Source organism: Triticum dicoccoides, chromosome 5A (genome assembly GCF_002162155.2).
Source record: "Triticum dicoccoides isolate Atlit2015 ecotype Zavitan chromosome 5A, WEW_v2.0, whole genome shotgun sequence".
In the NCBI taxonomy this organism is placed as follows: domain Eukaryota; kingdom Viridiplantae; phylum Streptophyta; class Magnoliopsida; order Poales; family Poaceae; genus Triticum; species Triticum dicoccoides.
In genome coordinates this window covers 601,989,075-602,006,395 of record NC_041388.1, presented here as the reverse complement: position 1 = coordinate 602,006,395, position 17,321 = coordinate 601,989,075, and the positions used below count along the sequence as shown (strand labels likewise).

General features: G+C 46.5%; 3 protein-coding genes across 4 annotated transcripts; 2 read left to right on the top strand and 1 right to left on the bottom strand.

Moving 5' to 3' along the window:
- The first annotated feature begins 4,516 nt into the window (after positions 1–4,516).
- On the top strand, positions 4,517–9,075 carry LOC119303265 (nuclear pore complex protein NUP58-like). Its single transcript, XM_037580377.1, has 6 exons — positions 4,517–5,191; positions 5,467–5,581; positions 6,301–6,735; positions 6,830–6,991; positions 7,182–7,247; positions 8,622–9,075. The coding sequence occupies exons 1-5, from the start codon at positions 4,536–4,538 to the stop codon at positions 7,218–7,220; spliced, it is 1,407 nt and encodes a 468-aa protein (XP_037436274.1). The 5' UTR covers positions 4,517–4,535; the 3' UTR covers positions 7,221–7,247; positions 8,622–9,075.
- Positions 9,076–10,153: 1,078 nt separating this feature from the next.
- On the top strand, positions 10,154–13,079 carry LOC119303263 (probable thylakoidal processing peptidase 2, chloroplastic). 2 transcript variants are annotated; one of them, XM_037580374.1, is made up of 6 exons: positions 10,158–11,620; positions 11,701–11,769; positions 11,852–11,920; positions 12,030–12,116; positions 12,435–12,502; positions 12,593–13,079. In XM_037580374.1, exons 1-6 carry the CDS (start codon positions 10,493–10,495, stop codon positions 12,720–12,722), a joined length of 1,551 nt encoding a protein of 516 aa, XP_037436271.1. In that variant the 5' UTR covers positions 10,158–10,492; the 3' UTR covers positions 12,723–13,079. The 2 variants fall into 2 exon arrangements, 1 of the variants encoding a protein (XP_037436271.1); XR_005147863.1 differs by lacking the exon at positions 12,593–13,079 and having other exon boundaries at positions 10,154–11,620; positions 11,852–11,939; positions 12,435–12,495.
- An 896-nt stretch (positions 13,080–13,975) lies between these two features.
- On the bottom strand, positions 13,976–16,869 carry LOC119303264. The gene is made up of 2 exons (XM_037580376.1): positions 16,205–16,869; positions 13,976–15,006 (listed from the first exon to the last, which is right to left on the bottom strand). The coding sequence occupies exons 1-2, from the start codon at positions 16,730–16,732 to the stop codon at positions 14,239–14,241; spliced, it is 1,296 nt and encodes a 431-aa protein (XP_037436273.1). The 5' UTR covers positions 16,733–16,869; the 3' UTR covers positions 13,976–14,238.
- Between the last annotated feature and the right edge of the window lie 452 nt (positions 16,870–17,321).

Genomic DNA, 17,321 nt, shown 5'->3' with positions numbered 1-17,321 from the left:
ACCCTAAATCCATGCTACGCATGCAACAGGAAACAAACTACATAGATCATAACGAAACAAACGGACATTGAACAAAATGGACATAGAAATCGACATAATCTGGTCATAGATATTCACATAATCCAAACATAGACCAAAAGAGCACCAAAGGAAGGAATGAGAAGAAAGTAGAGGTAATATCACCCGAAGTCATAGAACTTGCGCTTGATGTTCAGTTTGGTGCTAGAACTTTAAAAATACGGATTTGTGGTCATCTAACTTGACATCACGTGCAAATACGGTCGCAAAATACGCCTGCGGACATATCTGGGTGTATGGCCTACCTGTCAGTGAGTGATGGCGTTCGGCCGATTTTTGCACAAAACAACCTTACTATTTTTTATTTGCGGGAAAGGCCAACCACTGTGCAGCAGCATATTGGTACGAAACTTAATAGAAAAGGCAGACCGTTGTACAGCATATAGGTACGATAATTAACTAAAATATCAGCGAGGCGGGACTCGAACACACGACCCAAATTAAGGACACAAGCCACTCTAGCCAACCAACGAACCCTTCACGTTCATATTTCAAGTATGGATAACAAACTGAGATAGATTGAACGTGGAGCTTAAATGGCATTTATTTTCGTACCTATGAGCAGTGGGTTCTGCCTGTCGTTACACATTGAAAATTAACAGGAAAATGTGTGACCGCCAGCTCTCAAACACAGGACGTTCTAGCCGCTACAACCTACACGTATACACGTCTACGGTGAATAACTAGTCTTAATGTACTGGAAATATGTAAATATTACGTAAATTATAATTACAATAATAAAAATAATGTCTAAATATGTGTTATAAATATTGTACATACAAATGATATAACCTACTTTTAAATTTGTTCATGTATTATTTTGAAAATATTCATATATTTAAATACAATTTATGAATTATAATTTTTTGTATCATTTCAAATAAATATTTCAAACATAAAATTACAAATATTATTTTAACTTTATAAACATTTCAATAACTGTTCTTGCATTTATAGAGTTCAACTTTTGCATAATTTAAAATGTAAACATTGATATGAATATTCAATCGTGTCTAATATTTGAATTATATAATTTTTCGAATATAAGTCATGAGTAAAAATTATACACAAGTGAATAATTTTGAATATTTAGTAAATGTTTGAACCCATCATTTTGAATAATTTAAATATAAGCCTCGAGTGTGTTATTTTTCTTGGATTCATTAAACATATTTAATTAATAAACATTTTCAATGTCGTTTTAACTAAATATTTTTTTATATAAATACACATGTGTATATTTAAATGTTTTTATTTACTAATAATGATCGTTTGTATGTATAATATTCTTGGAACATAAATTTGTTAATGGCGTTTACAAATAGCTTTAAAAAATAGCAAGTGCAAAATGGGCCGCAGTATCCGCATAAATAAGCCAGCAATGGCAACCCCCATCCGGAAGACACGCATGTACTGTCAAACAGCCACCAGAGTGACAGAGGGAGCAAAAACACAACTTGATTGTTGAAATGTCACTCTGTTTTTACAGCTCTGTCAAACCATCTTGATGTGCAATTAGCCAATTAGTATCACTCCCATTGTTTTACTGCTCCACTTGTAAGTACTATGTTGATGACATTATATTTTATCTTAATGTGTCAACCTACCTAATATGACTTCTGGTCCGGCTTAACGGAATGAACTGTAGCAGTACGTGCCTCTACATATTTCAGGTAAAAAAAGGACCGATGAAATAGCTTAAATGGGCTGCGGATGTACACCAATTCCTCATACATGCAAAATAAAATGTCATTTAAGGTCCACGTTCAATAAATCTAAGTTTGCTATCCATCCATGAGATACGAACGGGAAGAGTGAATTGGCTGGAGTGGCTTGTGTGGTAAACATTGACCACGGGTTAAGTTTCTGCTCACCCATTTTTTGTGTTAATTTTTGTACCTATATGCAGCACAATAGTCAGCTTTTTCCGCAAATAAAAAATGTGAGGGTGTTTTGTGCAAAAGTTAGTCAGCCGAGCAACATCACTCATTAACAGGTGGGGTCATACACCCTGATACGTCTGCATGCGTATTTTGTGACCATATTTGCACATGTTGTCAAGTTAGGTGACCAGAAATCCGTATTTTAAAAGTTCTAGCATCAAACTGAACATCGAATGCAAGTTCTGTGACTTCGGGTGATATTACCTCAAGAAAGTATTCTCAAAAAAAAAAAACCTCAAGAAAGTAATATAGTGTTATTATGACTACATGCATTCAAGTATTAAACAAGTTGATAGTACGAGAAAACATCATTAATTTTTGTTTCGATTGCTGTTGGTGGTTTTGTATAGATGCAAAATGTACTTTTTATTGTATAAGGGAATGGAGGCAGTACTAGGAGACACACGGGCATGGATCAGCAACGAACTGACTAAAACTAGCTTGCTTATCATTCACGACTTGACGACGACTGCACGGTAGCCGCCGTAGCACGGTAGTCGCAGGCTCTCGGGAGGCCGGGATTGGACACAGCTACCCGGACCCCGACGAGACGCCGAGCACTGAAGCGGCCGTCAGAAGCGTGCAAGCGAGACCTCGGGCACCTTACTCATTTCCGATGCGCTGCTGCAAGACTACAGAAGGACATCCCGTAGCACCACCATTCCGTCAAAACAGTTGGTGTGCGTGCAGTCGTGCTCTCCCCTGCAGCTCGCCTTGCCTCCAAGCTCGCTCCGACCAACTGTGTAGCTCCGCGCGACTCGCCTTCCCGCGTCCGTGAGCTACATTCACCCTCTCCCCATCGATTTCTTCCTTCACTGCTCGCGCTAGGTGGCTGCTCTGCCGCGAGAGCACGCCAGGCACAGCGTGGACGACGCGCACGGCGACCAGACCAACGGTCATGCCTCCCGCTCTTCTTTCCCATGAGCTCCTGGGCTTTCTTTCCTGCCATCCTACCCATCCTCCGGCGTCCCACCATAAGGTGCGTCAGCCACCGAGCCTGCCGAACGGCGTGCCGCAGTTTTTGGGAGTGAGACAGAGAGATTGTAGGAGAGAAGATAAATATGACACGTGGACCATGTAGTCAGTGAGAGTACGGTCGGATCCCGGTCGGGATTGTTATTTTCCTAGCGTGCCAAAACGGTCTATATGGGTCCAAGGTCGAGATTGGTCAGGATCAATGAGTACAGGGTACTGATTTCAGAGTTTCAGAGTTTAGGGTTCAATTTTGACTAGCGGTATGAATTCAAGGTTTAAAAATAGACTTTACTCTGTATCTACTGCGACATCGGTGCCATTGCCAGAGACATAGCAGCCAATAGGCGGTTGCGGTGGCGTTGGAGGACATTAGTGTAAAACCGTTAAGCCGGGCTACAGTATGCGTGTGTGACAGCATAATAGCAACATGTGCTTGTTGTTGCACATGGGAGTGGGAGCATAGTTTACGATTTCGAAGTGGTAAAAATTCCGTTCACCCTCGAAATGGTCGAAATTTCGGAAAATTCGAAAACTGTTTCGTACAAACCAACGAAATTTTTGTTTGAATTCAAATAATTTTAAATTTACAAACATACATAAAAGGGCACGTAGCGCAGAATTAACACAATTAAATAACTAGTGTGATGGTCTGTCCATAGATTAACATGCTGCTAGTTGTGGTTTGAATCTCAGTTAGGACATTTTTTTCCACAAATGTATATTTGCTTAGACAATGTTCCTACCGCTGAACTACTATAACCTGTGTTAGTTTGTACTGACCCATCATCATTTTCACATAGAAATTCAAACCAATCGAAATTTCTTCAACGAAAGGCAAAAATTTCGCCCATCCTCGAAACTGTCGAAATTTCGGAAATTTCGAGAAATTTCGATGAAATTTGAAACCATGAGTGGGAGCAAATATATCAACTCGAGTTGCAACAACAACCGCGGGTGGCGCAAACACATCAAGAATTAGCGATGGTGATGACAACTTTGACACATCAAGTGAAGGGAGCTCCGTATGGTATCGTGGCAACTTTCTCCTACAAATTGTGTAGGTTTTTTTGACATGTCCATCTTTCCGTTTGAATTTGGTTCTCATGGTTAATAGGTTTCCGCCACTGCAATGTATTGGCCATTGGGTTGTATTGCAAGTGCGAAAAAGGATCCAAATCTCAAAAGATGGCCATGAATCATGGCTCATCGGTGTCCCTTTAAAGGCAACAATACTCACTTCCGCTTTTCTTTTCCATAGGAGATTCTTCGTTTCAACATAGGAGAAGTACCCTTTTTTTAATTAATGAAAAAGAATCACTTCCTCTTTTCTTTTCCACTGGAAAGTGGCGTGGTTCTGAAGCCAAACCAGCCCCAAAGCTGAAACCCATAAATACCCTCGCGTCAACCATCGGGACCCCGTGACATCCACCGCTGGCCGCCTGGCCCTCTCGCAGTTGACGGCCACCCAAAGGGGCAAACCCGTCCATCCACCCACCCGCCCGCCGCGGGCCGGAGCCCCTCCCTCCGGTTCGAACCGCCATGTCGCGGCTGGACGGCAACACCGACCTGGACGGCGTCGCCAGGCGCCTCAGCTTCTCCTCCGCCTCCCCGGGCCAGCTGCCGCCCCTCCCGCCCCGCACGTCCCGGAGGCAGCCGGCTCTCCCGCCGATCGCGGAGGACCCACGGGAGCAGCAGTCGGCGTCGACGGCGACGACGCAGACGCCCCCGTCGTCGCAGGCGCCTCGCGCGACGACGCGCGGGAGGTTCACGGTCTACACGGAGGCACCGCCGTCCGTGCCCCACACGCAGGCGGCCCCCGTACCCCCCGCGCCGTCGACGTCGCCGCTCGAGACGCAGCAGGCGACCCCCGTACCCCCCGCGGCGTCGACGTCGTCGCTTCAGACGCTGCAGGCGGTCGCGGCCGCGTTGGGGCGGTTGGAGCAGCAACGCCAGGCCGGGCTGCAGCAGGCGTCGGTGGCGGCGCAGCAGCAGCAGGCGTTTGTGGCCGCGTACGAGGGATGGGAGCGGGGGCGTCAAGCCGGGCTGCAGCAGCAGCCGTGGGCGCATCAGGCGTGGGCGCAGCCGCAGGCGGAGCAGCAGGTGAGGCTGTACACGGCGGAAGGGGAACCGGCGGGGTACGCGACCAAGTGGGAGGAGCTCCATCCGGTGTCCCAGCACCTTCTCCTGCAAATCGAGTAGGTTCCTGGTCACATCCCATCTCGTGCCCGTCTTTCGTGTCGAATTTGGTACCCGTGGTTTATTGGCTTCCGCCGCTGTGACGTTCTGGGGTTTCGAAAACATCTCGTGGTGGTGGATTCTGCAGGTATTGGGGATCACAGGAGTTATCTCTTTGTTCAATTTGTGTAGTATTAATCGACTTCTCCTAGGATTCATTGTGTACTTTGCCTTGTTTAAAATGTTTTGCCCCATTGCTCTCTGACCATCACCTGGTTCGTCTGTGATTTGGCAGGGACAAGATAAGGGATGAGAGGCATGCGTGTGAGCAGGTGGAACAATGCAGGCGCCTCAGTGACCCGTCAGTCTCCAACAAGGGTTTCGAATTGGATGCTCGTCAGATTACCCAGGTTTGGTTTTATTCTGTGGGTGGTTTGTCCTTTAATTTGCAGAACATGTTTGAGCAGCGTTTCAGCCTTCACGGATTAGTGTAGTACCCTAATTAACCGTTGCAGAAAAGAGGAAGAAAGTAAATGCAGTACCATATATTATATATTAAGCACTGTCAAGTTATCTGCATTGCTCGTTTGGTTATTGCTTTGAGAGAGCAATTCTTCACAGATTGCCCGGTACCAGCCAATATTAAGCGCCCTTGTGTATCTGAATCGCCGCACGATTGTGCTAGATAGTACTGCATTAGATGTTTATGTTTGATATAATTGAGTTGTACTTTGTATACAAATCTATTGGTAGAGCCGTTCTTACTTCATTCAAAGGCTTGAAGTGCCACCGTTGCAATGTTCTCCACAAGATATAGATATTTTTTCTGAGGTCATGTAGGCACAGGGAAGTATTAGCAATTTAGCATCAAATAGCTGGTGTGGCATGTTGTATGCATGGAGGGTACACCATCAAGATGTCTATATGATGCAAAAGCAAAGATACATATCTTACTTGAAGAGCTATCTCTTCAGCTATGCTTTAAATTGGCAGGTTTCTGGGACTTCAACCTCAAATTGAAAAGACTCTCGGGAACCTTTTGATATAATGCATGAACCCAACTTGCCGAAAAGCACCTTTAACTTGAACAATTGTTTTTGACAGGAGCAATTTTTTCTTCCTGTAACAGGAGATTGGATTAATCTCCACCATCATCGACAGAGAGAAGGCTTCCATTCAGAGCTTAATGGCTGATGTCAGAGAAATAGTGTCGCATGTGGATTTTGCTATATGTGCATATGGAAAAGTGAGACAAAGGTTCGTCAGCGAAGGTGCTGCACTTGCATATTGTGCTGGATCTTCAAGCGCTCCTACTGATTTCAGTCATCACTCGACAATGGCCCGAACCTTTCGTAACTGTTATGCTTCTGTATATCGGCCTTCTCTCTTTATGCAACACATTGTTGAAAGATTTGAGAAGCAGCTTGAAGAATGTTGCAAATTGATTGGAGAGCTAGAGCAGCTTGTAAAAACGAAGAATGATAAAACCCATCCAGCTTCTTTGAAATCTCTGCCAAAAGTTATGTCGAATGTGCATGATTATCTTATCTTTGTTGCTTCTAAGGTAATATACCTTACACACATTATCCTTGTTTGGCAGCTATAGTTTGATGCTTTCACAGATAATGGAGCTTATCTGACATTTTTGTTTTGTCCAGGTGGAAAATCTTCATCAACATGCCGAAACAATAAGAACTCAATATCTTAATGATCTGCGAAACAGTGGTAACTGGAATGATCCATTTGTTGAAGCGGATAGAAAAGAGGCAGCGAAACAAGAAGCTGCTGCCAGAATAGTCCATCCAACATTGCCTGTAACTGTAAGTAAACCTTTTGTTTAGCAGTTCTCACAAATAACATCTCATATAGTCAGGTTAGTAAACATTGATTTTGTGTAGCAGTTCTCAAAATTAACATATCATGCCCGTCATGTTGAACTTTGGTTCTCATCCTATCCTTGACTGGTTTCCAATTTACATTTATTGTCATTCTCATGTGTAATTCACACAGAGTGGCGACACCCGAAGCAGGCGCCAGATGTGTAGTTGAATCAGCTTCAGATCAGTCCTTTGTCATGTATGTCCTTTTGTCTCCATCCCTCTTCCCTTCTTTTTGTTTTACAGCAGCTTGTGATTAACATGTTTAATGAGCAACTGTAGCGGAGTTGTCTGACTCTAGCTGCTAAGGGTAGACTTCACTTCCAGATGTAAAAATACCTGGTAATGATGTCGAAATCTGTAGGACTCTTGTCTTCTAAAAGTCTGTAGGGCTCAACTTATAAGTAGAGATGGCTATGGCCACCTCAGTTTTACTTCTTTCTGTGGCAAAGCTAAAACACCGACATCGATTTCTGTAGATCAATCACCAACGAAACCTTTTTGAGTCTTCCAACGAAACCTTTTAGAGCCTTGCACTTGAAGCGTTGATTAGCCGTTACGCGTTTAGGTTGTGAGCTGGGAATGGGATACAAGATTTGTCTCACAAAATAAAATGAAAGTCCATGTGATTGTGAATTCTTCCATGCTATCAGATTATAAATTCCACCAGACGTGGAACGTTGAAGGTGTTTTTGGTCAAACAAAATTTAGGACTTGAAGGTGATTGCTGTCGAGGCTTCTCACTGAATGGTTTCGATTAGTACTCGGTGAACTTTAACACACAGCAAGGACTTGGGTAAACTGTATTTGAAAAAATGTCTAGGGCCACACTCTGTTTGCCGTCCACATGACTTTTGGCATGCATGATGCAATTGATGCTTCCGTTCTTTCTTCCCTTTTTTTTTCACTTTTGCGGAATAAACTATTCTACCTTTCCAAGGTGGCATTTGCTTTTTTATTTACTACTACTACTAGGAGCTCCAGCTTGTCAGGGCTTCCAAAGTGCCGAATTACATGCTTCTGTTTTTTTTGAACGGTACAGTATGTGTTGCTTTGTTGGAAACAGCCATTATAGTCCGTTGGGACGGATAGGGTCCTTAATTGGTTATTATGGCACGTTGTCGTATTCCATTATCAAATTCTGGTGGTCTGCCCGCGCTTGCCTTGCCATTTCCCCATTCGTTGTATATGCAATAATATTGCCTTGTTGGCAGCGGGAACGTAAGCGCTGACGGCAGTTCATATGTCATATATGATACTGTATATCCCAAGGATAATCGGGACTTTTAGCTGTTTGACTTTTTGCCACTTGACGAGTTCAGCATCTGGTCGTATGTAAACCAGAGCCATACATGTCATTGACCCACCCTTGCCCAACGACCATCTCTGAATTTTTCTACAGTATTAACAATAACTAACCAGCCTACAACGCCATCACGATGCGTTGATTTCAGTCTGAATTTTTCTACTACTATATCTGTCTTCAGTTTGTCTATCGCAAACCCTGGTGGCGTGTTGTGGCTCAAGATGGGTGGGTGGATCTAACCGTACTCCTTGAATTGGCCTTGTGTAGGTTGCTCGTGGGCGGCAATGGATGGATGGCGTGCGTAATCGGTGACCTCGACTGCGACTGGGGAGGGAAGCTGCGGAGAAGCAACCAGTTGGGAACGAACGAGCGGTCAACTTTAGCTTGCTTGGCCTGGCTTTTAGGAGGAGGAGACGGTGGCACGTAGTGTATTCTAGTGCGAATATGCGTGCTTCAGGTTCTTTGATTCCCAGCCTGGGATTCTCTGTTTTTCCTTTTGGCATCTATGCCTGGATTTTTCGGTTTTTGAACCGTGCATAGGTGTGCTAGTGGATCGTAGATGTGATTACTGTGTGACCAGATAGATAGATAGGGATAAAAGTTGCACAGAAACTGTACAGGAGTTGACGGTGAGCAAACTCCCTCAAAATAGCGTTTACGATGTGTGGATATAACAGTTACGCCAGAAGAAGAAAAAGTGGATGTAACAATTCGGTTATCATCTGTTTTTGCGCCTCGTTTGAATTGATCATGGGGTGTGAAAACTGTATTCTTCCTGTGCATTCTTTTTTTTCCGGAAAAGCTTTCAACTTATTCATCTTCAATCATGGTAGTACAACGAGCTCGAGAAATAATAAATATTACATTCAGATCCGTAGACCATCTAGCGACGACTACAAACACTGAAGCGAGCCGAAGGCGCGCTGCTGTCATCATCTCTCCCTCATCGGAGCCGGACCTCACCGGAGCCGGACAAACCTTATTGTAGTAGACAGTCGAAAAGTCGTTGTGCTAAGGTCCCATAGAACCAACGCACCGGAACAGCAAACACCGCGGATGAAGAGTATAGATCAAAAGAATCCAACCTGAAGACACATGAACGAAGATGAATGGCAAACAGATCTGAGCAAATCCATCAAAGACAGATCCGTCGAAGACACACCTCCACACGCCCACCGATGATACTACACGCATCACCGGAACGGGGACTAGACGGAGAGACCTTTATTTTCCATCTTTAGAGAGTCTCCGCCGTTTCGCCTTCCTGAACAGGACACAAACCCTAACAAAGCCCGAAAAAAGATATAAAACAGAGCCCTCCCACGGGCAAGGGCCGAGATCTACTGCGCCTCCATGGCCCTAAGGCCACCGGAGAAGGGACGGACTAGCGCCGGCGCCGGTGGGAGGCAAAGAACCCTAGTTTTGCGGAGACGGTGGCTGGCTACGTTGAGAGTTTTCGATTTATTCTTCCTGTGCATTCGTGCCAGAAAATTCGATTTATTGTTTTTCGTTTGTTCAGCACAGTGACTGTAAAAAAAAACTTTCTGAGGAGAAAAAGGGAAAATCATAAGAGTCACAGTCGCACGTAGAGTAACAACCAAATACAACACGGGTAAAAACAAGATGACCCAAATAACACGAGATTCACCGCTCCGTTCAAATATTTTGGGTTGAAACTACCTATCCGGCCATCGCACTCCGGCCTAGTTGGGGAGGGGCCAACCGCAATCGAAAAAAGATCTCCAAAATCCTGGCGGCCCGCACGCTGCCACGCATCCCAACAGAGCATAAAGAAGCCGCCGCTCACCCTCCCTCCCTCCACCTCCCATCTCCCACTTCTCCGCCCCCTCGCCCCCTCCGCCGCTGACCTCGTCGGCCGCCGCCGCCGACGAGGCCTCCTGTCGCCGGATGCCCACCCTCTAGACACCCGCTCCGTCACAACCTGAACCCCGCTCCTCTCCCAGACGAGCCGTGTCAGCATCCGACTCCACCGATCCTCCGAACCCTAGATCCCCTGGGCACCCGATCGCGCGCCCCTTCCGGAGGGGCGCCGTCCCGATCGCCCCGGAGGAAATGCCCCGCCGCGTCCCGTGAGATCCGGCCGCCAAAGATTCGAGCTTTGCCCGTGACGCGGCGCCATGGCGATCCGCATGACCGTCTCCTACTCCGGCTACGTGGCGCAGAGCCTGGCCTCCACCTTCGGCCTGCGCTGCACCACCGCCGCCGCCGCGGGCTCCGGGGCCGCGCCCGGCGCCGGCTGCCGCGTCCTCCAGGACGCGCTCTCCCGCCCCTTCTGCCTCTTCGCCTCCTCGCGCCGCGTCGAGCAGCACAATGACGCCGAGGACCACAACCACCCCAAGCCCAAGCCCAGGCCCAAGCCTCTCCCGCCCGCCACCGCCGGTGCCGGCCGCTCCGCCAAGGCTCTCCCTGTCGCAGCCGCCGGAGGCAGGCAGCTGACCAAGCTCGTCCCCGCCGACGGGGGCAGCTACTCGCTGTTCGTCTCGCCGTCCGGCTCGACAAAGGCGGATGACCCGCCGTCGCTGGCGGTGGGGTTGCTGTCGGTGCTCGCGTCCGGGGTCGGCTCGGGCCCTGGCATAGCCGGCGTGTCCTCGCTGTCGGCGTCGCCGTCGATATCGTCCGGGCTGAACCCTGCCACGCTGCTCCCGTTCTTGCAGGCCACAAAGTGGCTCCCTTGTAGTGATATCATCACCGGTGCATCATCCCGCAGGTCGGTACGCCCTGCGGATGTGTCGACGGCGCCCACACATGTGCCTTCCCGCCGCCCTTTGCCTTCGCCTGTGCCCTCCCCTGCGGTGGCTGCCCCTTCGAAGGCGGGCGTGATGGCCTTGCTTGGTAGCAGCGGTGTGGTGGCTGCCCCCACCAAGATGGGCGTCAAGGCATTGTTTGGTAGCAGTGGTGCGGTGGCTGCCCCTTCCAAGGTGGGCAGCGTAGTAGCGCCGTTAGTTGGTAGTAGTGCAGTTGCTTCTGGTGCTGCTGGGGTGGTGAGACAGAGCAGTGCTGCTCTTGGTGGTGCTGCTGGGGTGGTCAGACAGAGCAGTGCCGCTCTTGGTGCTGCTGCAGGGGCGAGCAAGAGAACTAGCTGGCTGTCTAGGTGGGTGAACTCCTGCTCGGATGATGCAAAGACCGTTCTTGCTGCTGTGACTGTACCACTGCTCCATAAATCCTCCCTGGCGGAACCGAGATCCATCCCTTCGAAATCAATGTATCCAACATTTGATGTTGGTGACCGGATTCTCGCCGAGAGGGTACAGCTAACTCCCAGTCTTCCATGAGTAGCAGTTTTCTGTGATGTATGTCTGCTGATGGTGCATACTGGCAATTTCAGGTTTCATATATTTTCCGGGAGCCGCAAGTTTTGGACATTGTGATCTTCCGTGCACCCCTAGTCCTTCAGGTATGATGATTCAGTTTGTCTTCTTACTTATCTCTGATTTATGATGATGGAATATGTTATAGTTTGGACTTCTTTATTGCAGGCATTGGGCTACAGCTCAAGTGATGTGTTCATCAAGAGGGTTGTGGCCAAGGGCGGGGACATCGTTGAAGTAAGCTTTTATCCGAAGGGTAGTGGCTTCTATTTGTTTCCATTCCCCTCTTATTTCGTTTACTTGTTGGCATGAATTCTAACCGTCTGTATCCTCCTTATCTGAATAGGTGACTGATGGTCAATTATTAGTTAACGGAGTCGTCCAAGATGAGGACTTTGTGCTCGAGCCACCCGATTATGAAATGGACCCGGTGGTATGCCATCTTTGCTTCCTGCATCATACTAATGACCAAATGTTGTAATTTGACACAAGTTTGATGATACCAAGTTTCTATCATTAAACTGTTGAACCTGTTATATCGGATGTAAATATATTAATGTGCTGACATATTTGGTGCTTAAAATGTTAAATTGGTTGTGTTTTCAAGTTGATAATGTGACATGGAAGTCACTGGTCCACTAGTAGATTGATGGTTCATAAGAGCCTCCATGACTTGATCACCCTCCGTTTTCTGAAATTAGTTTACACTGGAGTATACATATGTTGATCAGTTGTTGGTTGCTTTTTCCAGAGTGTGCCTGAAGGCTACGTGTTTGTGCTGGGGGACAACAGAAACAACAGCTTCGATTCCCATAACTGGTATGCCAAACCTCTATGGAGGATACCTGCTTGATTTCTTGAGACTAATTTCCAGGACATGTGGCTCATGTGCTATGTTTGTCATTACAGGGGACCGCTACCCGTGAAGAACATTCTTGGGAGATCTGTGCTTCGATACTGGCCACCATCGAAAATAACAGACACAATTTATGATCACATTGACCATGATGTGGTTCATGGCATGGCAGGCATCTCCTGAGATGCACAGTTGGTTCGGCAATGCTAAACCAACCCAATTTTTTTTTGCTGATGATCTCTGCTGCATTTTTTTTTCTCCTCTAGCTATTTATTTGATTGATGTCGCCTTGCACGTAATGCCTGGCTGACTCAGTTTTCCCCCTGCCCTACCAGCAGATGCTTGTTTAGAGGCAACAATTCTTGTACTGTAACCAAAGGTCTGGCTCGCCTGTCGAATGAGCATCCATGGCAGCGCATGGAAATTTTGTTATGTTTGGCACAAGGAGAGTTGGTTGATCTGTTTCAGATCTTAATGTATAAGAAGCAGAAAGCATATGCCATATTGTTCATCCTGTTACTTGCGGAGGGTTTTGGTTCCCTTGTTGAATCCTACATGTTTGTTTGGTGAAGGAAACCACGGCCAATTTTGAAACTCGTCTTGTCTCAGGTGATGTTTTGGCCTTGTGTGCTTCGGTGTTGTGGATTGTGATATGTGCTACCAGCAGATGTCCAAAACTTGAGGCTGTCAATTATTTCTTTCAAATGGTTTGGATTCTTTATTGCAGGCATCGTGCACCTTTTAGTATGTTGGCCGCATGGGCAAGATGTTTGTTTAGCAGTACACTAGCTAACTGAGCGAGTGCAAAATATGTGCTTGTGTGTTGTTGATATTGGTCTTGTATTCAAAGAATCTTCTCTATTTTTGAGCAAGTATATGAAGGATTCTTGTAGCTGTCAATTATTTGAAAGAAATATGAGCAAAATATGTGCTCCTGTGCTGTTGATTTTGATCTTGTATTCAAAGAAAATTTCCTTTTTGAGCAAGTATACGAAGGATTATTGTAGCTGTCCATTGTTCCAAAGAAATATGAACATCTGGGCTTATGATCCTTGCTAAAAGATCTATGAGGTCGTGCGCTTCTGTCAAAATATTGAACCAGCAAGACATCAAAAGCAATATTCAGCGTGCGTGCATCCATTAGCCGACGTTTCTTCTGAGACAGCCCTCCCTCTCTATTTTTCTCTTGTAAGATGTGTGCGTGATGGAGTGATGAATGTTCTTTTTTTCTTAAGAGTGATGAATGTTCTTCGTTGCCACATTAGAAACAAAATCAAGTGTCATCAATGTTTCAATACTGACAAATACTCCATATCATCACCACATTGCTTATGAAGTACTCCCTCTCTAAACTAATATAAGTGTCATCAAAGTGATCTAAACACTCTTATATTAGTTTACGGAGGGAGTAGTATTATATTAGTTTACGGAGGGAGTAGTATACAGTAGATGTTTCCATACTGACAAATAGATATATCTACAACTTCAGGTAATAAGCTGAAATCAACCACCCCACTGTGGTCCGGAGAAAAGGGAGCAACGTAGTCAAGAACAGTACAAAATTTCAACATTGCGTTACAGACAAACCACATTTGCAGGTACACTTCTGGCCCCGACAATTATACACGAAATTGATGTATATGTGCAATTTCCTACCAGCCCCTATCACTATCAGAAGTAAATAAACAAGAAGAAACTGTTACCACTTTACATCCAGTGACAATGGATCAGGCGGCAGAACCAACGACGTGAAGTCTGCGAAGGAGACATTCGAAGTCAGGCTGCTCCACGAAGTAGCGTCCGCTATCTGTAGAGATTTCCTCACCTTCTTCACCGATATAGCCTTGAGCCTCCCCTCTTCCTCAACCCTAGCGATAACGTCAAGCGTGATTCGCTGGACCACAGGCAAGGTTTTCCACTCTGGAACATCGTCCCACATGCCGTCCTCTTCAGTAATGTCCCTCTCGAGCTCCAAACGGAATTTTACCAGGGTCATTGACGTCACTCTAGCTTCGAAGAAGTTCATTGTTCTGTTGAACCCATTCCTCTCACTGAACCAAGTCTTCAGGAGTTTTTCAAGCTTCGGCAACCTTGGACTAATTGAACAGAACGCACATGCTGAGATCAACCGATCTGACATGTCGTTCACTTCAGACTGGTCTGATAGTAACTCGATAGCGTCACCAGAAGTCAACAAGGGCTTCATGTGCCCCCCAGAGACATTGGTTTCATGTGCAACTATTGTAACTGATGATCCTACAACACGCATGTGAAGTAATGGCGCACAGGTTGAGTGGCTGAGAGGCAATATTTGTCTTAGGTCCTTGTTAGTAGCCACCAAGCTTCCATTTGCTAAGAGACCTATACTGTGAGGATGGGAAAAGAACACTCTCTGTGCACCAGTAATCTTTAATGCAACGCCAGCAGCAACAAGTACCCTCTTCAACCCTGTATACGTGGCATTCAACTGCATATGAGGGGCAACATAAGATTTTGCAGCAGTTGATAAACAAATATTGCATTAAGCAAACAGTACAACAACAAAAATTCTTTGAACATTATGACTTTAATGTATGATGAAGCGTATATAAACTAATTCATGAAAGATGGTACTCCCTCTGATCCATACTAATTTAGTGTACTAAATCAGCGACAATTAATATGGATCGGAGGGAGTAACATAATTTAGTCATGACCAGCTTACAACAAATGCCAAACACAGTATGTGGCATATCCACTTTTTATTTGGTGACTATTACAGACATAGCTAACATAGAGCAAACACATATATCCAAGAGCAGTTTATCTCAATTCTCCAGCATATACAACAATCAAAGATATACAGACAACACTGCTGTACATTATAATTATAATTAACTAAACAAGCAAAACTGCATATATCTGATTATCCTATTTGTGTCCATTCCTTTTCCACCCAGAACAAACCCTTGCCCAGGCATGCTAGAACAAAATGTTTGTATCCTGTCTTTAATAATCTGGAGTTAAGCTAAATTCAAAATCAAATATCCTGGAAGCTACATTTAAGTCAACCACATCAAAGTAGAAGCCACTGAGAACAAGAGTCCAATGTTTTGGTATCTCGCATACTGTATTGGGCATCGATATGCTACCCCTAGTAAAGGCATTCCATATGTGTGTAAGTGTACTTAAATGGATGAACATAGCAAATTTAAATGCACATAGCTTGTTACACTCACTACTTCTACCCTCTTCCATTAATAGCATTCAACAGTTTAAGGTCACTGTGCAATCAAGGTAGAACGACAAGTGGAACCGAACTGAAGGTTTTGATGTTCAATTTTGTTGCATATCCTTACAAACTTACCTCCAAATCTAGGAGAAAATTGGTCCAATTGACACCATGTACACATAACGAAAATTAAACCAGATATATCTGTACCAAATACTAGTGTTCAGACGCTGCAACAACCGCAACCAATTTGAAGTCGTAATCAAAACTAAAAGGAGTAGGCAGCAGCTAGATCATTCACCAATTAGAGCAATTGCTTCATCTTAAAGGTGACACAACTTTAATTCCGTACCGATACCACCGCTAGCATAGCAAGCAAGCAAGCAAGCAAGCAAGCAAGCGAGAGCAAAATCTGAAGCAACAGTAAAGCAAAAGGTCAAACAGCAGCACTAACCGACGGTAAGTGGAGCTCCGCGAGGCCCCCGCCAGCGCCATCGGAGACGAACACCTCGAGCGGCCCGACGAGGTCGAGGTCCCTGACGCCGGAGCCGAACGCCAGGGCGCCGTGGCCGGCGACGAAGTCGACCCCGTCGGGCCCGAGCACCTCCTCCACCGCGGGGGCGTCGGGGCGGCTCCAGTCGACGAACCCGTCGGAGGCCCGCGCGAGCGCGGCCGCGGCGCCCCCCGCGCGGGCGCGGAACTCGTAGCGCTGCACGGCGCCGACGAACGCGCCCCCGGCGTCGAGCGGCCAGACCCGGACCTCGGCGTCGGGGTCCCAGCCGTACTTGTCGGCGACGGCGTCGATGACGTCGTCGAAGAAGGTGGGATCCGGGGCGGGCACCGGCTCGCGGCCCGCGAAGGCGTAGGCGTGCGCCGAGGCGTTGGAAGTGGCCGGGAGCGGGGAGAGCGAGGCGGCGCGGGCCGGGGCGGGGGAGGGGAGGAGCAGCGCGAGTAGCAGGAGGAGGAGGAGGGACGTGGCCATGGTGGCGGGGAGGGGGAGGATCTAGAAGGTTCGAGAAGGGATGGATTGGGGTTTGGCCGGCGAGAGGTAGGTGTCGTGTCGGGTCGAGCCCCCCGGAGGAGGATCTCTTGGCGGAGGGGGGAGGAGGACGGGGACGGTTCTGGAGATATTATCATTATATGGCGCCCGTGTGGGTGGTTGGCTTAATAGGAGACTGACTTGTGGGACCCGATAACTGTGTTAGAGGTGGCTTCCTGGCGCTTCACCATTGCGTGCCTGTTTGCTTGCGACCAGACATGGAGTAGAAGAGTTTGTTTTCGGCGAATCAACCTGTAGTTGAATGGTTAAAGAGACTGTGGTATCCTCAGCTCATCAGAATTCATGTGAGCGCTTGCGTTTATACTGTGTTGAAAAAAAAATTGTTTTCGCGTGGGCTTTGGCACACCCTCTCCGGAGAAGTTTACATATTCCGGTACAAATTACTAGTTATCCCTTCATTAGTAAAAAATATTAGATTGTTCTTCATCTCTTGCTTGATCCATTGGGGGGATAGGAATTATAATTAGTTGATTGTGAATGTAGGAGCAAAAAACTTAAAGAGTAATGTAAA